General features: G+C 43.7%; 1 protein-coding gene across 4 annotated transcripts in view; it reads right to left on the reverse strand.

The window, feature by feature from the left end:
- LOC129866912 (furin-like) overlaps window positions 1-27,480 on the reverse strand; it is a 190,476-nt gene that overhangs the window by 69,234 nt on the left and 93,762 nt on the right. For all 4 annotated transcript variants that reach the window (XM_055939940.1, XM_055939939.1, XM_055939938.1 and 1 more), the window contains exons 3-4: window positions 9,686-9,784; window positions 4,691-4,795 (exon numbers count right to left, since the gene is read on the reverse strand). In XM_055939940.1, the coding sequence (XP_055795915.1) occupies window positions 4,691-4,795; window positions 9,686-9,784 (204 nt within the window). The remainder of the gene's footprint in view (window positions 1-4,690; window positions 4,796-9,685; window positions 9,785-27,480) is intronic.

Raw genomic sequence — 27,480 nt, forward strand, 5'->3', positions numbered from 1 at the left:
GGTTTGGGCACATTCAACACCAAGGAAAAGAGGGAGAGGCCAGGTGGAGAAGACCAAGACCAGGGAGCAGTTCTGGGCTCGGGTTCAGCTATTAATCACTTATTAATCACTTCTTTATTAATGGATTCATATCTTGTTGGCCTCCAAGACAGCCTAGACCGGAGGTTCCAACACCTGGAGATTCTGGGGGCCTTCAGTGTGTTGGGGCCTCAGGCTGCATTCTCTAGTGAGAGGAAAAGTACCTTTAACCGAACCCTCCTCTCCAGGCCGTTCTGGAGTGCCAGAGGCTGCCGTGTTGCAAGAGTGGCACTCATACAAGCAACATGTGCTAGTTGGAGCATTTTAGGCCAGTGTTGCCCAACCCTTTTTCCTGTTGAACTACTACTCTGTTGGCTCTTCTTTAATGCTGTACATCTTTTTGTTTTTCATGTATTTCAGGGGTTGGACCAGCTGACGGCAATGACAAATACTGTATCTTCACGCCTAGAATAAAAACCTCCAGGCTTTCGTCATAACTGTCAATTTATTGAACAAAACTACGAATTACAGGGGACAGTGGAAAGAACGTATCGGATCGTCCTCTAGTAAAACAAAGTAATAATTACATAAGCAACGTTCTCTAGTAATACTATATTTGGTCGCGTGCATGCGATGCATACATGTCACGTAAAGAGAGCAAGGGTTGAGGATAAAAGGGAATATTTTTCCTAAACAAATTATGGGTTTTGGTAACAGAACTTTTCAGTCAGAAATGGCTGCAATTATGTTGCCGTTTCAGCAACAAGTACAGCTCGATAAACACTTTGCCGTTCTGTGGTGGTTGCTGCAGCAGGAAGGAGAGAGACACACAACGGGTGCTAGTCACACAGTCACTCGCAGTTTTTTTTTTTTTTTTTTACACAGCGCAGCAAGTCTGAGCCTGGCCCGGCACAATCAGGGGCGGCAGGTATCCTAGTGGTTAGAGTAACCAAAAGGTTGCTGGATCAAATACCCGAGCTGACAAGGTAAAAATCTGTCGTTCTGCCCCTGAACAAGGCAGTTAACCCAGTGTTCCCCGGTAGGCTGTCATTGTAAATAATAATTTGTTCTTAACTGGCTTGCCTGGGTAAATAAAAATCTAATCAGTTGCTGGTCGGACTCCCTCTAGTCATTTGGGTATCTTATTTATTGAATCAACCCGTTTGCGTAAAGCATCAGACAAGCTCAGTGAATATAGTTGATTTGATTAAAACAAATAGGAATTGTTAATATATGGAAAAATACATTTTTTAACATTTCTACCAATCAACTCCTGGTCGACCAAGATTTTTTTTAGTCGGGGACAGTCCTAATTGAGTGACAGGTCGGCACAAAAAAAATCTGCACAGTGGACAGAGCGTGCCGCGGTGTGTATTGGGGGGCTATGGAAAGCCCCTGGCCGGTTATGCATGCCACCGCCTGTAGTATTTGATTTTGATTGATAAGGGCGGGGTCAAGTTTACCGTTGAAGCTGCTTCACTCTTAGCTAGCTAGCTGTAAAACGTGTTAGTGTTATTAGCCTTGGCCTATTTAGCCAGCTTGAACCAGCTAATCTGCCACAATGAATATCAGAAATTGCCTTTGCCAAAGTACCCAAACCAAGGAGAACGATGTGCAGCAGCAGCATCATACCACCGAGGCTGCCGCTAAGCCCAGCAGTGATGATGCTGCCGAGCTCCAGCTAGCTCCGTGTGCAGAGCCTACCCACGCCTCCACAAGTTCCGCCAGGATAATGGCTCCACAGCAGTTTCCATCTCCGACTATTTCTGATGATCTTGGAACAGAGGAGCCAGCCCAGGTTAGCCTAGAATCCTACCCCAGCCGCAGTCTTTCTGTCCAAAAACGTTCATTTAATAGTAACTGGTTCATAGAACGAGAGTGTCTGGAATACTCTGTTACTGCAGATGCTATTATGGTTTTCTTGGTAGCCTACTGGTTTTTGTTGCTGTAAATGGAACTGTACGTATTCGAAACATGTTTATGGTAGACTGGCATTGCTTAATTGATTACGTGGGTCAAATTTGATTCACAGAAGTGTATTGTGCCATATCACAACGCGTTGCTTAACTCAAGAGCGAGCGGCATGATTTTCCATGTTTGAAGTGGCTTGTATAGGCTTATGTATTTGGCAAGGAAACTGTACATGGCTGCATCTCACTGTAGTAGGCTGTAGGACATGTTTTGGTTATTTGGATCTACATTCACCTTTTCTTTACTGCAATTGTTTTTTGTTAAAGTAAGTAGCCTAAATAATGATTGTGTCATGCCTTTATGGATCTGATATTTGTTTACTAGATCTACTACTTCGTATTTCTGTTTTGTTCTGTTTGCATTCGTTCACATTAGCAGTTGTCAGTATTCTAAGCCAAACTGCTATTCAGTATTTTTGTTTGCACGCATGAATAACAAGGCTAAAACTTTCAGCATTACGTTTGCATTATTTTGGTAAGACAGCGGTGTGTACGGCTGCATTCACATAGGCTGTTTGTAATAGGTGAATTGCCCTATCTATATTGTAGCCTATATTCATTACCAAAACGGCCTAGCTGTAGGGCGCTGTCCATTGTGCTGATACAGTGCAGCAGAGATTTCAAAAGCAGTCAATGATCCCGGAGACTCTGCATTTGAACTTTATGTTAATTGTGGTATAACGTGACTATATAAGCAGAGTTCAATATAATTCCAATGCAAGAACCCCCCCCCCCCCGAATTTAGCTCCCTCGCCGATTTCAACTGCCCCCTTAGTCACTTTATGCTGGCGCTGGGTCTGACGCACAAGTCTCTTTGGCGGGGCTAAGCCGAACAGAGCAGGGGCTGACTATAATTTCCCTGTCAGAGGAAGCAGGCCTGCAGCTGGAAATATGAATAAGTGAGAGATCCTGGTGAGAGCATTTGCCTTGCTCACAGGGGAATTATAAAAACAGAGCTCCACTCTAACCAGCAGGGAGAAATGCAGGAGAGGGAAGCGAGATAGAGGAGAATGTGTAGGAAGTGACAGATAGATAGAGAGTGAAGACAAAAATATATAAAAAGAAAGAAAGTGAAAGAAGGAAGGAGGCAGAGAGAAAAACAGAGTGAAAGAGGTAGAGCGAAAAAATATGCTTCCCCCTAGGGGTCCTTTTTCCACCTGCCAAACCTCCCTGCTGATTTCTCCTAACAAGGCAAGCATCCTGCTGGGCCAACACACTGTCAGGGCCTTTAGCCCCAGGGAAGCCACTGTTCTGCTGACATAGTCTGTGTAGTCCCTTAGACCAAGACAGTTAGTTCCTGCTTGTGTAATCCTTGAGGCATACAGTATAATGTCGTCTTATTTATACAGCCTATGAGGAAGCAAATTTTGTAACTATTTTCAATCGTTTGTTGAACAGTCTATGGCAGTACCTACTAACCCTGTATTCCATGAGGAAATACTCAGACAAGACAAATAAAAGGTTAGTATACACTGTCCAAAAGGCTTGTATGCAATATCACCCTATAACATCTGCATTCATCCCATGCAAACCTCATTCCAAACAATCCTCCGGTGTTTGGCTTTAGAGGAACGGTGGAACAGCCTCAAACAAACAGCAGAACAGGCTCAGAGCCTTCAGCCGATTAGAGCAGTAATGCTGAATGACAGAGGTAGTTTCACAGCCTTCCATTCACAGGTGATTTATGTCTGGCCCAGTCAATGCTGGAATTAATCCATTCACACCACCACATGGCTTAGTTCAGAAAATGAGGAGGAGGATAAGGGGAATTCAAAGCATCCCTGAGCCTATGAGAAGGAGAAAATGCGAGAAGGAGGATGGACATTGTCTATTTCTGAAAGCAACAGTGCTACAGGTTTCATCATGACCTTCGGTTTCATTAGCTCTGATCTGGAGCCTTTCAAACAGATGACAAACTGAGGAGCATTTGGTGACATTTATATTGATGAATGACAACCGGTTGATAACAGAGTCACAGTCCTGTTAATCAGCTTTCAACTTTGGCAATCTGTCCTTCTCGTGTTTGTCCTTCCAGTGCTGCCTGCAGACAATGTATTATTTTCATGTAGTCATTGTCATAAACTATTCATTACACATGGCAAAAAAACTTGGGCCTTGACAGTTGAAGTAAACAAAGTGCGCTTTTTTGACGACATTCAGTTTGATAAACGATACCCAGGTGATGACAGCAGGCAGCATATCCAGCTAAATATCAAGAGACTTACAGACTGGGGGAAACAAAGTCGGTTTCTCACTGAAATACTCTGAACATCCTGCCCTTTCTGTACGGCAGCAGGTTTCTTTGGTCTGAAGGTGTGAACGGGGTAAACAGCAGCGAAGTGCATTTCTATCATTTCCCTACGGGGACTCTAAATTCCTGGAGACAGCTATTCAATTAGCTCATTTGATTAGATCTTGTTTTCCTTGAGGCATTTAACACAGCTGCCTTGGCATAATCCCTATATCACTACAGGTATGTATGTTGCTGTCTTATACATTTGAGATAATATCAAAGGGGTGTTAAAGAGGTTCTAATTAAAATGGTCCAATGTGTTCAACAAGGGAGAACTCCTGGCTTCGGTACAGTATAGAGGTTTACAGTGCTATGGGGAATCAGACTTTTACCTTTGAGAAAGTGCCTTTGAGATTCTTTCTGTAATAAAAAGTGCTATATAAAATAAATAAATCATTATTATTACTACCTTGCTCACCAGGTACCACTGCTGGGGGAATTTGGGGTCGGATGGTTCGTTGTAGTCATCCCTCTTTTTCCTCCGCCTCGACACCTGCTGCTCCACCCAACGCACCTAGAGAGGAACACACACACACACACACCCACCCACCCATTAGCTCTGGTAATGAAACAACCATGACACGAGAGACAACTATCCACATTCTGCCTCCCACGTTGGCTTTCATGTGGCCATCAACACTCTAATGGTTAGGTCCTACAGCCGCATACACTTTACAAACTGCCCAGCAACATCTAAAGTGAGAGTTAGGAGACAAATCTCATTAATCTGCTGAGACGTTGTGTGTGTGTGTGTGTGTGTGTGTGTGTGTGTGTGTGTGTGTGTGTGTGTGTTTCATCACCCTGCTGTAGGCAAATGTGCCAGAACTTTCTGCTCGATATAGGCGGTCCAGTGGGTAGTGTCTGTCTAGTCATAGTGTCTAGCCCAATAAATTATCTTATTGAAAAAAGGAAATGAAGCTAACTACAGTCAAACAAATGCAAAGCAAACAAACGCAAATCTAATGCTGGGCTGTTAGACACTGTCTGGCTTATGGAGAGAGGAGATACATAAACCATAAGGCCACTGCCACAGCCTCCAGAATCACTGCACTCTGTGTGTGTGTGTGTGTGACATCTACAGACAAACTCCACAGAGCGAGAGGAGATCGGAGTAGGGCCTGCAAATATCCCCTCCTAAGTATGCAATAAGTAACGGTGAGGCCCTGAAACATATCGATTCCTTCTGCCCCTCACGGAGAGAGTAGAGTAGAGGAGAGGAAAAGAGAGAGAGAGGAGGAGATTATAAATAGGGATGGGCACAGTTATTCAAATATATATTTTTTAAAGGCTTTGTAATTCAATACAAATGTGACATTGCTACATAGCCTACAAGGATAGACCATTACATTCTAAATGTTTATAAAACAATAGTTTTATGATAGTTTTTATGATTACACTCCACACTTGTAGCTTGTTGTTATTGTCAGTCAATCAACGAAGCGGCGTTATAGTCAGAGGCTCCATGTGTGGCAAGTGAAGAGGGAGATTTCTAATTAAAATTGAATTAAAATTAAGGATTTAAGTTGGCTAAATGTGAAGGAGTAGGCTACAATGATCAACTAACAGGTATGCTGTTGTTTCATATGAATGGAGTTCATATGAAGACAAAGATGCCTCTAAATAGCTTCAATTAGCCTTGCTACTGTAGCTAGCTAGCTTCTTTACAACCATTTGATGCAGTCCATACAGGCACTAACAGATGGTATGAAAGATAGCCTATGGCAACAACAAGTTTGTCAACTAGCACAAGTCAGATTTGCTACTTTCTCTCTCTCTCCCTCTGTGCCACACACAGACTGTGACACACACAGGCCCCTGCTCCTATCTTGCCCCTCCCCCCTTCTGCTGAAACAAGCACAGCGCAGTGCACCGAAGTCGCTCTCTGGTGCGAGCAAGTCTCCATTGAAGTTAAAAATAATGAAAAATCCTTTAAAACACATGTATTTCCACTATCCGGATATCCGAAAAAATAACATATTATTCCAATATTGAAATAATTTCAAATGCTCATCCCTAATGACAAAGTCTCCGGGTTAATAGCAGGGGTTATGGGACTCTGTGTGATTATTCAAAGCAGATGTACATAAGCAGTATGTCAGCCAGGCAGGGCTGAAGACACAAGACAATGTGATGAATGGGAGAGACAGGTCTAGTATTACTCAGAGGAGATAGCTGAAGTTTAACATGCATTATTTGCCTAAACCTAATCCTTACATTATACAGTCACGGACATATAGAGAGTTATCCCTCCCCTGTATTATTCCATGTTCAGCAAAGACATTGAGTTCATTAATATTCAGATGAAACCCTATTTTGTACATCTATCTTCGGGAAAACACACACAAATCCAACACAATGAATGTGTTTTATTCAGAACAGGTGTGCATGCACCCACACACATTTGACCTTCTCTTAAGTGTATTGGCAACTCTACTGTTGTGGTCGCTGTCTGACAGAGTGCCCCTGGCCTCGCCTTGGGCAGGCTCTGTTAGAATGAGGTTACACTGGACAAGCTGTTCCCCAGCCTGAACCCTTTCATCTGCAGCCTGGGGGGGAGACTAATCTCTGCGTGTGTGTGTGTGTGTCAAAGTTGCCCTATGTAGTAAAATATATCTAGTGAGATCTATCTCTTCAACATCAGATGTTCTATTTTTCTGTTTACACTAGCCTTGGATGTCGTATGGCCAAAGCCACATTCCTGCTTCATGTGTGAGTGCAGCTATTAGCATTCTGTAAATTCCATAGTAGTCAGACAAACCAAATAAGGATAGCAATTCAAACTATACATGAGCTTCTCATCTAAACCATATTGTGCATAGTGTTGCACACTTGATTAATGCAATGATTCACAAATGTGTGGATTTTTTAAAAGCCTTTCATTTTCAATTTGGCTAACAGAGCAAAAATGCTGTCTAGTGGTATTAAGGTAATTAGGGTAATTATTACAGGGACGTGGTGTGGGAGAGCCATCGTCTTAACATTGAACCATCCAGAGGGGGGTATGTAGTGTATATGTCTCCCACACTACCGCCGTACCTCCGGATGTAGTGCGGGAGAAATACACTACTCAAAAAAATAGAGGGAACACTTAAACAACACAATGTAACTCCAAGTCAATCACACTTCTGTGAAATCAAACTGTCCACTTAGGAAGCAACACTGATTGACAATAAATTTCACATGCTGTTGTGCAAATGGAATAGACAAAAGGTGGAAATTATAGGCAATTAGCAAGACACCCCCAAAAGTGGTAGCATGAGACGGAGTCTACAACCCACACAAGTGGCTCAGGTAGTGCAGTTCATCCAGGATGGCACATCAATGCGAGCTGTGGCAAAAAGGTTTGCTGTGTCTGTCAGCGTAGTGTCCAGAGCATGGAGGATGCTACCAGGAGACAGGCCAGTACATCAGGAGACGTGGAGGAGGCCGTAGGAGGGCAACAACCCAGCAGCAGGACCGCTACCTCCGCCTTTGTGCAAGGAGGTGCACTGCCAGCGCCCTGCAAAATGACCTCCAGCAGGCCACAAATGTGCATGTGTCTGCTCAAACGGTCAGAAACAGACTCCGTGGTATGAGGGCCCGACGTCCACAGGTGGGGGTTGTGCTTACAGCCCAACACCGTGCAAGACGTTTGGCATTTGCCAGAGAACACCAAGATTGGCAAATTCGCCACTGGCACCCTGTGCTCTTCACAGATGAAAGCAGGTTCACACTGAGCACATGAGCACATGTGACAGACGTGGCAGAGTCTGGAGACGCCGTGGAGAACGTTCTGCTGCTTGCAACATCCTCCAGCATGACCGGTTTGGCGATGGGTCAGTCATGGTGTGGGGTGGCATTTCTTTGTGGGGCCGCACAGCCCTCCATGTGCTCGCCAGAGGTAGCCTGACTGCCATTAGGTACCGAGATGAGTTCCTCAGACCCTTTGTGAGACCATATGCTGACACATGCACATTTGTGGCCTGCTGGAGGTTATTTTGCAGGGCGCTGGCAGTGCACCTCCTTGCACAAAGGCGGAGGTAGCGGTCCTGCTGCTGGGTTGTTGCCCTCCTACGGCCTCCTCCACGTCTCCTGATGTACTGGCCTGTCTCCTGGTAGCGCCTCCATGCTCTGGACACTACGCTGACAGACACAGCAAACCTTTTTGCCACAGCTCGCATTGATGTGCCATCCTGGATGAACTGCACTACCTGAGCCACTTGTGTGGGTTGTAGACTCCGTCTCATGCTACCACTAGAGTGAAAGCACCGCCAGCATTCAAAAGTGACCAAAACATCAGCCAGGAAGCATAGGAACTGAGAAGTGGTCTGTGGTCACCACCTGCAGAATCACTCCTTTTTTGGGGGTAATTGCCTATAATTTCCACCTTTTGTCTATTCCATTTGCACAACAGCATGTGAAATTTATTGTCAATCAGTGTTGCTTCCTAAGTGGACAGTTTGATTTCACAGAAGTGTGATTGACTTGGAGTTACATTGTGTTGTTTAAGTGTTCCCTTTATTTTTTTGAGCAGTGTATATTAAAGAGCGATTTGAATCTAGAGCCGTCTCTTTAAACTACACAAGTATCTCTTATGGACCTAGTTTGTGTCGTCAAAGTAGTTTAGTGTAAAGAGGCCTAAATTGGGATGAAAGCTCTGATTATAGATCTGGGTCGTTCCACGAAAAGAACCCTTGATATTATTATTATTATATATTTTTTTGTATTTTACACTCTTTCTCCCAATTTTGCAAATTTTGCTGCAACTCGTCCCCCGAAACATAACCCGCGTCCCCCGAAACATAACCCGCCTAACTGCGTTCCTTAACACCCGCCAGCTTAACCCGGAAGCCAGCCGCACCAATGTTTGAGGAAACACCGTTCAATTGGCGACCTGGGTCAGCCTGCAGGCACCCGACCCGCCACAAGGAGTCGCTAGAGCGAAAACTAATTTGCTACAGTTATCAAAAACATTTTCATTGCATCTCGTTATCATCATTCGTTTTCGTCATAGTTATTTTTGACGAAATGAACACTGATGCAAACGATACAGTTCTGCCTGTAACTGTACTGCATAAGGCAGAATGAGAGCATGCTCCAGGAACTGAACTTGAGAAGTAGAGTTTTGATGCACAATTATGCTGGAGGATTTGAATAGAACAAGCAGACTTCGAGGTGAAAAATACTTGTTCTCTGTTGTTGACAGAGCTGAGAGCGCAGTTACAGCCAGCTGCCTAAACAAAGCAAACATCTGGGTCTGTGAATGTCCTTGAGTAACAGATGGGCCAATGTCAGGATTCCTCTTCTCATTAACATTTGGATAAAATCAATACGCGCCACAAAATGAGAACGCAAACACAGACAGGTCCAGCTGTTATTGTGTGGTATGGAGGGACATTTGCATATTTATGACTCAGTAACATACCTGTGGTTCCTTCTCCAGTCGGACATGTGTTCCCCTGTGGCCTGATAGGGATTTCTTCACTACGGTGTGATGACGGAAGTGATAATAATCCCCAAACACCTGTAGACACAGAAAAAGAACATTGAGACACTGATATTAAGTCCCAATGAAAACCAAAGAAACACATCGATGGCACGAGGGCAAACATGTACACACACATTACATTTTCAGACAGCTAGAGACAGACAAATACATTACAACACCTCCACCACGTGACACAGAAATGTCCCAATGTGGTACCTGCGGACAGAGTCCACAATCCCACTCACTCATAAAATTGCTTTTAAGGCTAGGGGAAGGCATATTCTGTACACTACACCCTTCCTCTGTCCTCCACACAGTCTGACCGTGCCTTCTGTCTGTGGCCTCCAACTTTACTGTCAGTTTGGCAATATCTGAGTGGTACCAAATCCCTTCAGAGTTCTGTTTCACAGACTGCTCACTGGTCAAATCAAATCAAATTCTATTTGCCACATGCTTCGTAAACAACAGGTGTCGTTGGGTGCAGATAGCCTAGCGGTTAAGAGCATTGGGCCAGTGAGAAATAACATAATAAAATGAAAAAATACTGGGAAGCTTAGGAGCCTGAAACAAAGCGGCCATGTCTATCGGCGACATCTCTCCATGTCCTCCGAGAAACATTGAATATTACAGTTCTTCAGGCCCTGTTGATAGGATAATCTCAAGCGGAGTCTCAGAGAGACCTGCCTGCTATGTTGAGGAGACTGGGGCTCAGCACTGGAATCCACACTGAGCTGTGTGTGTGTGTGTCTGAAATACATTTAAGTGGGGTCATGATGGCAGATGTCAGTACAGTATGGACAGTATGAGACTCATGCGCTGTGCGTTCAGGTGTGTGTGTGTGAAAGAGAGAGATGAGAGGAAAATAATCTTGCTGAAGATATACTGTACTATACATGTAGTTTGAGTCATGCTGTGTTCATGTGTGTCAGAGATGAGAATCAGCACAGAATCGTTACTAATTCTGCCACTCTGTTTAGTGACGGCGTCAGAGATACAGAGACCTTTACACTCCTCAATGAACAGCAGTCTGGACGCACACACACACACACACACAAGCATTTCACTACACCCGCAATAACATCTGCATGTGACCAATTAAAATTGATTTGATTTGACAGAGAGCGTGTGTGAGCCTTCAGAGAAATCACTATAGTAACACACAAAGAAGCAAGTCAAACTCAGTCACGCAGCCAATCATACCTTTGTTTTTAAAGGCACTCACAGCACAAACACATTATCCATAATATGGACAAACACAAAAAGAGATTTGACAGACTGCATGCAGTCTGTGGCTCCACAAACTTGCTGGATGAATTTGGACAAACACAAAAACACAGTTTGTTTTGGTTGTGTTTTGGATTATGTTGTGCCCAGCAGAAATGAATGGTCAATAATGTATTGTGTAATTTTGGAGTCACCTTTTTTGTAAATTTACATTTACATTACATTTAAGTCATTTAGCAGACGCTCTTATCCAGAGCGACTTACAAATTGGTGCATTCACCTTATGATATCCAGTGGAACAACCACTTTACAATAGTGCATCTAACTCTTTTAAGGGGGGGGGGGGGTTAGAAGGATTACTTTATCCTATCCTAGGTATTCCTTAAAGAGGTGGGGTTTCAGGTGTCTCCGGAAGGTGGTGATTGACTCCGCTGACCTGGCGTCGTGAGGGAGTTTGTTCCACCATTGGGGTGCCAGAGCAGCGAACAGTTTTGACTGGGCTGAGCGGGAACTGTACTTCCTCAGAGGTAGGGAGGCGAGCAGGCCAGAGGTGGATGAACGCAGTGCCCTTGTTTGGGTGTAGGGCCTGATCAGAGCCTGAAGGTACGGAGGTGCCGTTCCCCTCACAGCTCCGTAGGCAAGCGCCATGGTCTTGTAGCGGATGCGAGCTTCAACTGGAAGCCAGTGGAGAGAGCGGAGGAGCGGGGTGACGTGAGAGAACTTGGGAAAGTTGAACACCAGACGGGCTGCGGCGTTCTGGATGAGTTGTAGGGGTTTAATGGCACAGGCAGGGAGCCCAGCCAACAGCGAGTTGCAGTAATCCAGACGGGAGATGACAAGTGCCTGGATTAGGACCTGCGCCGCTTCCTGCGTGAGGCAGGGTCGTACTCTGCGAATGTTGTAGAGCATGAACCTACAGGAACGGGTCACCGCCTTGATGTTAGTTGAGAACGACAGGGTGTTGTCCAGGATCACGCCAAGGTTCTTAGCACTCTGGGAGGAGGACACAATGGAGTTGTCAACCGTGATGGCGAGATCATGGAACGGGCAGTCCTTCCCTGGGAGGAAGAGCAGCTCCGTCTTGCCGAGGTTCAGCTTGAGGTGGTGATCCGTCATCCACACTGATATGTCTGCCAGACATGCAGAGATGCGATTCACCACCTGGTTATCAGAGGGGGGAAAGGAGAAGATTAATTGTGTGTCGTCTGCATAGCAATGATAGGAGAGACCATGTGAGGATATGACAGAGCCAAGTGACTTGGTGTATAGCGAGAATAGGAGAGGGCCTAGAACAGAGCCCTGGGGGACACCAGTGGTGAGAACACGTGGTGCGGAGACAGATTCTCGCCACGCCACCTGGTAGGAGCGACCTGTCAGGTAGGACGCAATCCAAGCGTGGGCCGCGCCGGAGATGCCCAGCTCGGAGAGGGTGGAGAGGAGGATCTGATGGTTCACAGTATCAAAGGCAGCCGATAGGTCTAGAAGGATGAGAGCAGAGGAGAGAGAGTTAGCTTTAGCAGTGCGGAGCGCCTCCGTGACACAGAGAAGAGCAGTCTCAGTTGAATGACTAGTCTTGAAACCTGACTGATTTGGATCAAGAAGGTCATTCTGAGAGAGATAGCAGGAGAGCTGGCCAAGGACGGCACGTTCAAGAGTTTTGGAGAGAAAAGAAAGAAGGGATACTGGTCTGTAGTTGTTGACATCGGAGGGATCGAGTGTAGGTTTTTTCAGAAGGGGTGCAACTCTCGCTCTCTTGAAGACGGAAGGGACGTAGCCAGCGGTCAAGGATGAGTTGATGAGCGAGATGAGGTAAGGGAGAAGGTCTCCGGAAATGGTCTGGAGAAGAGAGGAGGGGATAGGGTCAAGCGGGCAGGTTGTTGGGCGGCCGGCCGTCACAAGACGCGAGATTTCATCTGGAGAGAGAGGGGAGAAAGAGGTCAAAGCACAGGGTAGGGCAGTGTGAGCAGAACCAGCGGTGTCGTTTGACTTAGCAAACGAGGATCGGATGTCGTCGACCTTCTTTTCAAAATGGTTGACGAAGTCATCAGCAGAGAGGGAGGAGGGGGGAGGAGGGGGAGGAGGATTCAGGAGGGAGGAGAAGGTGGCAAAGAGCTTCCTAGGGTTAGAGGCAGATGCTTGGAATTTAGAGTGGTAGAAATTGGCTTTAGCAGCAGAGACAGAAGAGGAGAATGTAGAGAGGAGGGAGTGAAAGGATGCCAGGTCCGCAGGGAGGCGAGTTTTCCTCCATTTCCGCTCGGCTGCCCGGAGCCCTGTTCTGTGAGCTCGCAATGAGTCGTCGAGCCACGGAGCAGGAGGGGAGGACCGAGCCGGCCTGGAGGATAGGGGACATAGAGAGTCAAAGGATGCAGAAAGGGAGGAGAGGAGGGTTGAGGAGGCAGAATCAGGAGATAGGTTGGAGAAGGTTTGAGCAGAGGGAAGAGATGATAGGATGGAAGAGGAGAGAGTAGCGGGGGAGAGAGAGCGAAGGTTGGGACGGCGCAATACCATCCGAGTAGGGGCAGTGTGGGAAGTGTTGGATGAGAGCGAGAGGGAAAAGGATACAAGGTAGTGGTCGGAGACTTGGAGGGGAGTTGCAATGAGATTAGTGGAAGAACAGCATCTAGTAAAGATGAGGTCAAGCGTATTGCCTGCCTTGTGAGTAGGGGGGGAAGGTGAGAGGGTGAGGTCAAAAGAGGAGAGGAGTGGAAAGAAGGAGGCAGAGAGGAATGAGTCAAAGGTAGACATGGGGAGGTTAAAGTCACCCAGAACTGTGAGAGGTGAGCCATCCTCAGGAAAGGAACTTATCAGGGCGTCAAGCTCATTGATGAACTCTCCAAGGGAACCTGGAGGGCGATAAATGATAAGGATGTTAAGCTTGAAAGGGCTGGTAACTGTGACAGCATGGAATTCAAAGGAGGCGATAGACAGATGGGTCAGGGGAGAAAGAGAGAATGTCCACTTGGGAGAGATGAGGATCCCAGTGCCACCACCCCGCTGACCAGAAGCTCTCGGGGTGTGCGAGAACACGTGGGCAGACGAGGAGAGAGCAGTAGGAGCAGCAGTGTTATCAGTGGTAATCCATGTTTCCGTCAGTGCCAAGAAGTCGAGGGACTTGAGGGAAGCATAGGCTGAGATGAACTCTGCCTTGTTGGCCGCAGATCGGCAGTTCCAGAGGCTGCCTGAGACCTGGAACTCCACGTGGGTCGTGCGCGCTGGGACCACCAGGTTAGAGTAGCAGCGGCCACGCGGTGTGAAGCGTTTGTATGGTCTGTGCAGAGAGGAGAGAACAGGGATAGACAGACACATAGTTGACAGGCTACAGAAGAGGCTACGCTAATGCAAAGGAGATTGGAATGACAAGTGGACTACACGTCTCGAATGTTCAGAAAGTTAAGCTTACGTTGCAAAAAATCTTATTGACTAAAATGATATAGTACTGCTGGCTGGTGAAATAGGCTAGCTAGCAGTGGCTGCGTTGTTGACTTTGTTTGAAAGTGTAGCTGGCTAGGTAACCTCTAACTGGCTAGGTAACCTCGACAATTACTCTAGACTACACAATTATCTTGGATACAAAGACGGCTATGTAGCCAGCTAAGATCAAACAAATCAAACTGTTGTACTGTAATGAAATGAAATGTTATACTACCTGTGGAGCGGAATGCAACTACTCGCTCCAACCCGGAAGTGCGTATCGTAGAGGGAGAGGCAATAGAAGTGTTGTTTCTTGTATTATTGTCTTTTGTGTCTTTAGAGGACTGCTTCACCTTAATGTCCCTTTTCCCCCCTTTCCCTTTTCTTCTGTCCTTATTTTGTCCCACTTTGTCCCTTCTTTGTCCCTTCTTCTCTTCTGCCAACTAGACACTCCTTGTTAGCTAGCTAGCTTCTACATAATTCTACATAAATAAGAATAGAATATGTTTCTGAACACTTCTACATTAACCATAACAGTCTAAACCCTTTCTAAGCCAGGGGAGGAGGGGGTTCTACTAAGCTATATAGAATTTATTTATTTAGAAGGTCATTCCAAGGATCATTTAGCTATTTGATTTAGAATTTTAAGACCCCTTGAAGTATAATAAAAATATATAAAATATTCGATTTTTTGGGGGGACTTGTATGGGCTATTAGCCCATACAAACACATTGAATAACAGATTCACCACCACAAAAAATCTAAAGGAAGTTTGTTCTGAAGTGTCTGTTCAATATCTGAGAGGTATAAGAAAGATCAGGAAACAGCGGCCACCCTAACCTGGTGGTCCCAGCGCGCACAACCCACGTGGAGTTCCAGGTCTCAGGCAGCCTCTGGGACTGCCGATCTGCGGCCAACAAGGCAGAGTTCATCTCAGCCTATGCTTCCCTCCAGTCCCTCGACTTCTTGGCACTGACGGAAACATGGATCACCACAGATAACAGATTTCCCCCTTCTGATAACCAGGTGGCGAATCGCATCTCTGTATGTCTGGCAGACATATCAGTGTGGATGACGGATCACCACCTCAAGCTGAACCTCGGCAAGACGGAGCTGCTCTTCCTCCCGGGGAAGAACTGCCCGTTCCATGATCTCGCCATCACGGTTGACAACTCCATTGTGTCCTCCTCCCAGAGCGCTAAGAACCTTGGTGTGATCCTGGACAACACCCTGTCGTTCTCAACTAACATCAAGGCGGTGGCCCGTTCCTGTAGGTTCATGCTCTACAACATCCGCAGAGTACGACCCTGCCTCACACAGGAAGCGGCGCAGGTCCTAATCCAGGCACTTGTCATCTCCCGTCTGGATTACTGCAACTCGCTGTCGGCTGGGCTCCCTGCCTTTGCCATTAAACCCCTACAACTCATCCAGAACGCCGCAGCCCGACTGGTGTTCAACCTTCCCAAGTTCTCTCACGTCACCCCGCTCCTCCGCTCTCTCCACTGGCTTCCAGTTGAAGCTCGCATCCGCTACAAGACCATGGTGCTTGCCTACGGAGCTGTGAGGGGAACGGCACCTCAGTACCTTCAGGCTCTGATCAGGCCCTACACCCAAACAAGGGCACTGCGTTCATCCACCTCTGGCCTGCTCGCCTCCCTACCACTGAGGAAGTACAGTTCCCGCTCAGCCCAGTCAAAACTGTTCGCTGCTCTGGCACCCCAATGGTGGAACAAACTTCCCCACGACGCCAGGACAGCGGAGTCAATCACCACCTTCCGGAGACACCTGAAACCCCACCTCTTTAAGGAATACCTAGGATAGGATAAAGTAATCCTTCTGACCCCACCCCCCCCCCTTAAAAGATTTAGATGCACTATTGTAAAGTGGCTGTTCCACTGGATGTCATAAGGTGAACGCACCAATTTGTAAGTCGCTCTGGATAAGAGCGTCTGCTAAATGACCTAAATGTAATGTAAATATTTTTTTTTTTTTTTTACATGTATTTAACCCCTTATTTTTGGCACTAAACGTTCTCCATATATACAGTACCAGTCTAAAGTTGGGACACACCTACTCATTCAAGGGTTTTTCTTAATTTGTACTATTTTCTACATTGTAGAATAATAGTGAAGACATCAAAACTATGAAATAATACATATGGAATCATGTAGTAACCAAAAAAGTGTTAAATCAAAAAGTATTTATATTTGAAATTCTTCAAAGTAGCCACCCTTTGCCTTGATGACAGCTTTGCACAGTCTTGGAATGAGTAGGTGTGTCCAAACTATTGACTGGTGCTGTACTTCCATTCATTTTTTCAACTGGTACAGGGGATTTTCAGACGAGTCTTGTGAGGCCTGGGCGTGTCCTAGAGCAAAAACGTACATGTATGTGTTTGTGAGAGTCTCACCTTTCCACAGAGGGGTCATACTAGCACGTAGCCCAAACTGTTCGGATGCTACAGACAGAAGTTGGCAGATCGGCTGTACCGACTTCAGAGTTCTAAGACTCTTGTGGGGGTCATAGAGCAAAGCGGAGAACACCATCGTGTTTGTGAGTCTCATCTTTAGTTTGTAGGACAAATTGCTTGGACACTACAGATTATTTTGTGAGAAGACTGATTTGGGAGATGTCTCATGGTCTGAAAAACACAGATCTAGCGCTGTCACCTTTCACAGCAGATGAGGAAGTGCGACATAGGTGGATGCGTAGAATTGCAAAAAAATCAACTGACAGATATTTATGGTGATTTTTTTATTATGCCAATTAGATTTTTGCGGGGCCTCTGACATCTACTCTAGGGGGTTCATGTGGATGCTACCATGATGTGGACGCAACCATGATGCTACCATGATGTGGACGCTACCATGATTACAGATAATCATGAATGAATCGTGAATTATGACGACGGAAAAAGTTACAGATGCACAAACACCATCCCTCCAAAAAATGCTAACCTCTCACAATTACCGGTAACAGGGATGTTTAGGATTTTCTTGAAGGGTATGATATTTATGCATCGGTAACTTTCTCACTTATCATTATTTACAATTCATTAATGATTATCCGTAATCATGGTAGCATCCACATTAACACCTAACCCAAAAGCTAAACCTAACCCCAAATTCTAACCTAACTCTTAAACCTAATTCCCAAGCTTAAAATAGCCTTTTTCTTTGTGGGGACCAGTGAAATGTCCCCATTTGACTGAATTTTCCTTGTTAACTATCCTTGTGAGGACTCCTGGTCAGTCATCAAAGAAACACCCAACAGCTACAACACATTGCAACACACCTCCCTGTTTCCCTCACTGTCTGTTTCTCTGAAAGTCTGCCTTCCTTCCCCTTCAACTCTCTCCTTCTCTGCTTCTTCTTTCTCTCCCTTTTCTTGCACTCTCACTGTTTTCTAACTGACTGTCCCCCCTCTCTCCACCCACTGTCTCCAAATCTCTTGTTCCCACTCTTGTTTTGCCCATGTCTCTCTTTCCCTTCCCCTCTCTCTCAAGCAGGACTGAACATACACCAGCTGAGGTGACTGTTAGTTCCGACTAATCTCTATCAGTTATTCTGTTTTAGTCCATTGCAGAGTACATGATTTCTGTCTGTTAAGGTAATGATCATAATCCAACATTACCTGACTCAATGTCCTGGTGTGTGTCAGACCTATTCTGTATTCTGTTCTGTCCTCTCCTCCAGAGGTATGCTGGCCTCCACTCTCTGTGACAGAGTCAATATTGGTCTCTGGGGATTGGCTCCAGCTCAGTGGTGCCTGACAGAGCTGCTCAGTCTGAGCCCCTATTTCACCACCACACGTGTGTGTGTTGTGGGGGGATGTTGGCAGATGCGGTAGTTAGTTAATCAGCCAGAGACCCTCTTCTTGGTAGCTTGGCTCAGCCTGCCCACGGTGGCTGGATTGACTGAGACAGAGCCTCTGGTAGAGGCTCAGTCTATTCCCTGGTGCCTGAGCAGGGGGAGTGCACAGCAGCCTACCCAGATTATTGGAGACTGTGTCAATCATGTCTATCTCTTAAGGAAGAACATTGGTCTCAATTGTTGGATAGAGACGACAATACCTGTAATTTTCTTTAACCACTATGCACTTTAATTCAGGTTCTGTGTTATACCCTAACCTCTACAAGCAGAGCCTGCCCAATGCACATCAACATTCACATCCTACACAAACCCTCACACACAGCAGGATGAGTCAGTGTGTAGTCACCCACTCTCAGTCGTCCAGAGTTGGAAATGTCAGCTTCACAGTCGTAGCTCATTGACTGCTGTCGCTGTGCTTTTTAATGTTCTGTGCCCTCACAGTCACTCACACACACATGCATTGATGTACTGCACATCTAAAAAATAAATAAAAAAAATCTGCTGAATTGCTCATTGATTGCGCTTTTGTTGTTCTTATCATGGACGTACGTACTAAATACACACACACAAACACACCAGGGTTTCCGATAGGAAAATGTGACCGGGAAGATTTACATTTACCGGCCATTTGAGATATTTACCGGACCCATGTATTGGATGCGTAACCCATTAGGGTGTCCACCAACAGTGCTCAGAATGACAGAAAACACATTTAGATTTGTGTAATTCATCTTAACGGAACATGCAACTCCTGTAAGGAAGCAGCCAATAAAAAGTAATTTTGAAACATTTGCCAAAATGCAATTAGTTGGAAAAAAAACATTCTAAACACTGCACCTGATTAGAGCGGTATATGACAGAGATGAATATCTAAGTTAGAAACTTAGAAAGATGGTGAATCTAAAGATGGAACAATTTAGGATGGGTTGCTAATACTGTATGACTACGATTACAGGGGAACGATGGCATATGAGGAAGTCTTTCATAGGCAGCATGTGTGTCAAAAGTCCTTGCTGATTTTTGAGTTGCATCTTTCAGTGAAAAGCATCTAAAATATGTGTTTAGATAACGTGTCTTGAGAATAATGAAAAATGTTGAGACAATTTTTTTAGCCCTTGCTTGCTAGCTAGCCAGCCAACTATGGCTAACTTACAGTCATGTCAAAAAGTGCAGCCAGAATAACAGCAAAGTAGCCACATTTGCATGTTTAAGCTGTTTTCTAGTGACATTTATTTGGACACATAACAATGAGCTAATGAGGCAGTATTTCGTCTGGCATAGAAAATGTGTTCACTCGTTAGGACACTGTTGTTCAGAGGAGCTAGCCAACAACACAGCTAACACAATCACTTCACACTGAATCTGGAAAGACTGCAAACTAGCTGCACTTTGTTTAAATTTGACCTTTTTCAATTGACATTTCTTTGTATATATCCATAAAAATTATGCCAGCTGATTCATGATTTTGACTGGCTAAGAAACGCTGCCTACCTGTCTGTCTGTCTCGTCCCGACACGTTCATTACTATGGGACAGCTGGAGATCGAATTTGAATATTGAAACAATGTTGCAAATGTTGGAGAGACAGACAAGGTTTAATTCAAACTCAGCTGTTGAAAACTAAATGTTAGTCTGAAAGATAATGAGATAATGTCTAGATGTTTTTAATAGTGGAGATCAAGTTTATAAAGTGCCTGGCTGGGCTGATGAGACAGTGGATTGCACAGTCAGATGGAACAGAGTAAATAGGCCTTTTAACGTCATAGATTTAGCCGGTGGTTACTTGTGGAATAGACACCAACTGAATGCGGTTTTGTATAATTTTCAGATTTTTATGATTAACCACGTGACAATGATTTTGAGAAACAAAAACGTTATTATTGAAATAAAACTGTTCCACAAAAATGTGTATATAAAATCATAACTGGCACGCAGATCGGTAGAAATGGTAGTAGTATAAAGTGAATGCATGCTCAAACTTGAAACTCATGCTCCTCCTATGAAGTATTTAAAAAATAATTCCCTACATGTTTCTATGGTTGGATTTTGAAGCGATTTTTCAAACAATTAAGTATGTTTTCAAAATGCATACTGCCTCCAGCTCACATTGTAAAGTGGTTGGTGGCCAGGGTTGGGTAGGTTACTTTCTAAATGTAATACGTTACAGTTACTAGTTACCTGTTCAAAATTGTAATCGGTGACGTAACTTTTGGATTACCCAAACTCAGTAACGTAATCTGATTACATTCAGTTACTTTTAGATTACTTTCACCTTAATTAAGAGGCATTAGAAGAAGACAAAAATGTATGTTACCAATTGAATGACATCTATGGCAGGATAAATCAATGTTAAAGTTTACATAGCTGGCCGTATATGGATGTTACATTTTACTTTCTGGGTTGGTTATGTAAGCTTCTTCTAACCTATCGCTTTCTACTTCATATAATAATATAATTAAATTCTATCTTTACATTAATATATATAATTGTTAATGGGATTTATATGTTTAAATGAATGATTAGAATACTCATAAAGTTATAATTATTGATGTGTGTAGTTTTGTCAGTAAAACAATGTCTCTACAGTATCTTAAACACAGACTGTCTGAGCAAAATTCGATGCTGACCTTGGCTAGGGGCCACTGAGAGATTTGGTCTCACGGCCTCCCCAATCTTGGGGGAGGACGGGGAGTGCTTCTCACGGTCTCTGTAATCTATGTCGGCTGGGTAGGGAGACAGTATGTGCGCTGGATACCTACTTTTTGTGTGGAAGTATGCCTACTGTTTGTGTGGAAGTATGTGCGCCGCTATAAAATGAATGTCTTTGTATTCTGGACTTCAGAGCGCTCTCGTAAATAAACTTTCTGACTATCGTAGCTGGGCCTCCGTCTGTTTCATTCAACCAGTATCTTACAGATTCTGGGTTGCAGACTGAGTAGTTTAATTGAATTGGGTTATGAACACTGAGAACATAATTCTCATGACAATTTGGTTCTTCGAGCCGGATTCCAATACCTGTCCCTGCCGTCCGAAGGTACCACGCCAAAAACCGTGCACGGGCGGGTCATTGACCCGTAAATTAAAGACCTGTCCCTTGACATTGGGGTTCTAAAACAGGCCGGTATATATCTGAGGTCGGCAGAGACGGTGACGGAATCTAACCCACATTGCACATTTGTGGCCTGCTGGAAGTCATTTTGCAGGGCTCTGGCAGTGCTCCTCCTTGCACAAAGGCGGAGGTAGCGGTCCTGCTGCTGGGTTGTTGCCCTCCTATGGCCTCCTCCACGTCTCCTGATGTACTGGCCTGTCTCCTGGTAGCGCCTCCATGCTCTGGACACTACGCTGACAGACACAGCAAACCTTCTTGCCACAGCTCGCATTGATGTGCCATCCTGGATGAGCTGCACTACCTGAGCCACTTGTGTGGGTTGTAGACTCCGTCTCATGCTACCACTAGAGTGAAAGCACCGCCAGCATTCAAAAAAGTGACCAAAACATCAGCCAGGAAGCATAGGAACTGAGAAGTGGTCTGTGGTCACCACCTGCAGAACCACTCCTTTATTGGGGGTGTCTTGCTAATTGCCTATAATTTCCACCTTTTGTCTATTCCATTTGCATTACAGCATGTGACATTTATTGTCAATCAGTGTTGCTTCCTAAGTGGACAGTTTGATTTCACAGAAGTGTGATTAACTTGGAGTTACATTGTGTTGTTTAAGTGTTCCCTTTATTTTTTTGAGCAGTGTATTTAGCAGGCGAAACCCAGAGGACAAACCATTCAGATGTTTATTTTTTTGAGGTCACTCTCTTTTCAATGAGGTTTCATTGGGAAACCAGATTTCTCAGGGACCTGCTTGCAGTTCCTACCGCTTCCACTGGATGTCAACAGTCTTGAGAAATTGGTTGAGGTTATTCCTTTGTGTAATGAAGAAGTACGGCCATCTTGAACGAGAGTCACATGAAGTGTCCTGTTAGATAGAAGCGTGTGACCAGAAAGCTGGCTATAGTTGGTTTTAATCCTGTATTGAACACAGATTATCCCATCTTCGATTTGATCAATTATTAACGTTAAAAAAGACCTAAAGTTGTATTACAAAAGTAGTTTGACATTTTTTGTCAAAGTTTACAGGTAACCTTTGAGATATTTTGTAGTCACGTTTGAGCAATTTGGAAGCTGTGTTTTTCTGGATCAAAAGCGCCAAATAAATGGACATTTTGGATATATATCGACGGAATTAATCGAACAAAAGGACCATTTGTGATGTTTATGGGACATATTGGAGTGCCAACAACAGAAGATCGTCAAAGGCATGAATTATATTTTTATTTCTGCGTTTTGTGTCGCGCCAGCAGGGTTGAAATATGCTTCTCTGTCTTTGTTTACTATTGTGCTATCCTCAGATAATAGCGTTGTTTGCTTTCACCGAAAAGCCTATTTGAATTCTGACATGTTGGCTGGATTCACAACCAGTGTAGCTTTAATTTGTTAACTTTCATGTGTGATTTCATGAAAGTTAGATTTTTATAGTAATATATTTGAATTTGGCGCTCTGCATTTTTTTTATGTGGGACGTTAGCGTCCCACATATCCTAGAGAAGTTAAGATATCTTTGATTTGATGTTCTAAAATATTTAGAATTTAGCAACAATAGAAGCTTAATCATTCTAAACAGATTCACCAAGTGTTACTTTGTGTACGTCAATAGTTAAGTAATTGTGCAGATCCGAAATGACCTGAGGTAAGGTGCGCTACAATAAATAAAGATAGCTTAATAGATCTGGACGACTTTGTGATGGCATGCAGGGTTTGTTAAAGCCGGGATTTAAATAGGTGTTGTGAGATAGGACGGGGATTTTGTACAAATAGGATAACTTAAATGGTTAATTAACATGTAGAAAATTAGCCATAGATCAAATTCAAAAGACATACCTAAGTAAAGTCCTCATGAAACTGGTTTATATACAGCGAGGATATAAACTGGGTTTTGTCTTCGTGAAATAGACGGTAATTCTATGTGAACAGGATAACCCAACCAATTCAAAAGACAATACTGAAATAGATATATTATAGCGGAGTAAGATACGAGATTTTAACTTTAAAAGTCCTTTGACACAACAGAAAATAGGTTGTTAACTGGGACTTTACGACCCATGGGAAATAACTTATAGTTGTACGGGTAAGATTTAATGTCCAATAAATGCACCTGTATAGATAAGGATTCGAGAAAGGAGAAACACACATCGAGATAGCAAAATACCCATAGATTGTGAGCATAGAAGGTGAGCACACACATAGGGCCATATACATCAATTGTGAGACACATTGATTGTGAGAATATACTGTAGAACATAACTATAGTAATTGGATAACGGTAGAAAGAACACACACATAGAAGGTAAAAAACACATACACATAGAAGAAGATGAGACAGAAAAGGGATTGGGCGGCTGTAAAAGGAGACGGGACCCCAGGACAGGGGGCAGCGGTAGTTTTACAGTGGGCTGTAGACCGTTAGAGAGAGAGAGCAGACAGACAGGAGTCGAATAGTTATTGCTACTCTTGGGGAAATTGCAGGAAAGAGCAGGAAAGATTTTAAAAAGGAAGAAAGTCGAGAAAAGTGGACAAGAGTCAAGAGAGGAAAGGAAAAGAGAAGATAAGGGGACATACAGGGAAAACGAGAGAGGCAGAGACAACGAGAGAGAGAGAGAGAGAGTAAGAAGAAACCTCGCTGGGGAAACGCTTGGACCTTTAAATTAGGGCTATTTTCTGGAAATTGTCTCGGTAGTACGTGCCTGAGTTTTTGATTAGAGACAATAAGAAATAGAGTTATTGGCGAGGAGTCTTCATCATTTCAATAGCTTAGGTGGTTCAGGGGTAGAATTCTTGCCTACCACGCGTGAGACTCGGGTTCGTATCTCAGCCTATGTACCGATAGACAAAAATTTGGGTTTTGATTGTAATTCAACTATTGGTATGTTTTGCCTGGAAAGATACGGTCGCTAGTGTTTGGATAAGATATAAACTGAACGTTTTAATAGCTTGTTTAGGTTAAATTGAGAGACTAATTCATTAAAAATAATAGCGAAGCAAATTTCGATGCAAGACGGTGTCTGTTGCCTAAATGATCCGCTGTAATAACTTATTGAGAATGGAGTCGTATTTAAATTACTGTATCATAGAGGAGACAGTTACCTAAATTAAAGAAATTCTAAATAATAGTGGAGAGATAATGGCGATAGAGTGGTGCCCACCGAAATGTTTTTCATGCTTATGAATTGACTGACATATGTTATAAATTTGGCGCTGTACATGTTATTTTTAAAGTCTTGGACATTTCATAAGTGGGAAGCCGAAGGAGAAGAGAAAGTTGTAAAGTTTAGTTTTAATCTTACAATAGAGGTAAGGCAGAACGTTGTTTGAGAGGGGTTATATTTTTGCCCACTGGGGAAAAAAACAAAACAAATTAGGAGATGTTAAGCTGAAAGGGATTCAGGTGTGGATAAGGAAACATTGTGATAATGTATTCTGATGGTTATTGATTCTTGGTTTGATTGTTTAGGTAACACCAGTGAATTGGAGCAGAAAGTTCATGTATTCTAACATTATAATCTGTTTCCATTACGTGGAACAATGTCAGGTCAGTAAAGTGGATTGCAGGTTGAGTTAATTTTATTTTACAGGGACAGTGCACATTAATCACAGTTGTGTGTGTCTAATGGCAGGGTATTCCTATCAAGCACTTTGAGAGACTGTTTGCAGACAGACTAAATGGGTTTTAATGTTGCAAAGCAAGTTTGGGCCAAACTACTCAAGTCATATGTTAAATTAGGGGAAACTTATGATTGGAGGGAGTATAATGGTTTTTCTTGGAAATGTTTTGTTTGTTTTTAACGTTTGGGTTTGAGGAGATTTCCATTTTTCCTAGAGACGATATCTTAAAGAGGTACACACATCACATATGGATTATTAGAAGTTTTACTTTCTGAGTTTTAATTAAACACATTAATTATTTAGATAAAGGGAATGTTCTGGGAACCTGGGATAAAACATGTAGAAAATGTTTGATGGTTTTTCTTTAATTTGTCTAATATAGTAAGAAACACTACTGTGAAATGGTGGTATGACTTTTGACCTCTATCATGGCTTTCCTTTGTGGTCTGATCAGCCTCATGGGAGGGCCATTTGGATAATGAATTTAAGGTAATTTGTGATACTGATTTTAAGGTAATTTGTGTAATTGATAATTATGAACGAGTTTATATTTCTTTGACATATTTGTAATTTGAACCAATGAGAAGAAAAACATGGCAGATTTATGTTAAGTATTTAGAACCTAATCCAAGCCAACAGGACAGGGATATATGACATCTGTGGTGATTCAGAATCATTGAGAGCATCGAGATAACCTTAATCAAACTATATAATAACCTTAGAGATTGCCACCATAGACAGGTGATTTTTCTAAAAATCCATGAGTTCAGACAGGGAGACAGTGTGACATTTAGTCAATATTTGGAAACAACCCATATTTGATACTGACTGTTATAAGAAAGAGCGACAGACAGATAGAAGGAAGGGCAGACGGAGAAGCCCTCCCCGCACTGCTGAGACCTTGATGGTTGGGGAGTAGCATGAGGAGAGAAGATATAAGTGACACAGAATGGGTAGATAACAGTTACTGGGTGGGGACAAAAGGGGAATGAAAGCTTAGTTGATTTCAGGGACTAAGGTGTTAGACACCGAACCATTGCCTAGAAATTATGCACAACAGGCCGAAATAGTAGCATTGACTAGTGCCTGCGAAATAAGAAAGGAGAGAAAGCTTACTATTTCCACAGACAAGCACATAAGCATTTAAAACCAAAGAAGATAAGACACTTGACAGATAATTGTTACAGGATAGCCATGAACGAACGCCCCAGGGAGAATTGGACATGTGGAAAATGAAAGGGGCGATCCTACAAGATGATGTCCGACATAAGGATAATTTACTAATCTTACCTGTCATTGTTTAGATATGCGGCAATATTGATACATGGGCAGAGCCATGTATCAATAGGGGGGATAGGTTAGGACACGTTGTGACCTATTGGATAATTGGCCTATTGGATAATAAACATTTTATGTTATTTTATATAATAGATAAATATAGCAAATGGGTAGAAGCGTTCCCAACTTACTTGGCGGACACGATTATGGTAGCTAAAATATTAGGTCAAGCTATTATCCCTAGAGTTGGGTTACTAGGATCAATCTCTTTAAATAATGGATGACATTTTAGCTAATCAGGTGGAACAAATAGAATGCCAGAGTTAGGAACCAGAACAGGTAGACATAGAAGTTGAAGATATAATAGCAGAACACATGAGGAGACTGTTTGTTAACCAAACCCGTATGTCCAAGATTTTGTGTCCAACAGGTGAATTACAGGAGAAGGTGATTCACTCAATCCAACCAGGAGACTGGTTGTGGATCCAGTCCCTGAGGAGAAAAGACTGGAAGCAGCCACGGTGGGAGGGGCCATACCAAGTACTTCTGGTGACAGCTCTTTCAGCTATTCTCACCATGAAGGCTATCTGGGTTCATATTACACATTGCAAGAGGGTAAGACAAACTGACACTGTCGAACAATCACAGAGTTAGGAGAAGAACCGAATACCAATAGGGTTCGGGGGTTACCTCTCTAACGAAAATTCCCTGACACAGCCCTATCCTCCCTGTGTGCGTTCATAGAAGTGAAAGTATGGGCTGGCCTCTAGCTGATGATATGTTCTCCGGGAAAGGGTGGGGCTTTACAGGAGTGCTGATCGGTCTGAGCTGTCTGATTGTGGGAGCCATATTCCTAATACACCATGACCGACCCGAGAAGGCAGAAGTTGGTAACTCGACCCATAGGGTAGAAGATGAGGATTTTGCATTGACAAAGTGCAAAAGGTCCCTTAATCTGTATAAACAGGAAGTGAGAGTTGAGCTAGGGAAGGATGTCTCAGTCAAGCTCTATGTAGACCAAATGGGGTCTCTGATCCCTTGGCAGTCTAGAACTATGAGCCTTTATGGAAGATATCTGTGCAGGTCCCTGTGTAGTTCATGGAAACAGGTCATAGCTCAAACCCGAGAGAGAGGGCTATATAAATCCACATACCCAGTATGGAAGAAGATGGAGTATAGTGAAGGTGAGGGTTTTGACTGTAATCCGGAGGGAGGGAAGTATTGCATAAAGGTACG

This window comes from Salvelinus fontinalis, chromosome 12, assembly GCF_029448725.1.
Source record: "Salvelinus fontinalis isolate EN_2023a chromosome 12, ASM2944872v1, whole genome shotgun sequence".
In the NCBI taxonomy this organism is placed as follows: Eukaryota; Metazoa; Chordata; class Actinopteri; order Salmoniformes; family Salmonidae; genus Salvelinus; species Salvelinus fontinalis.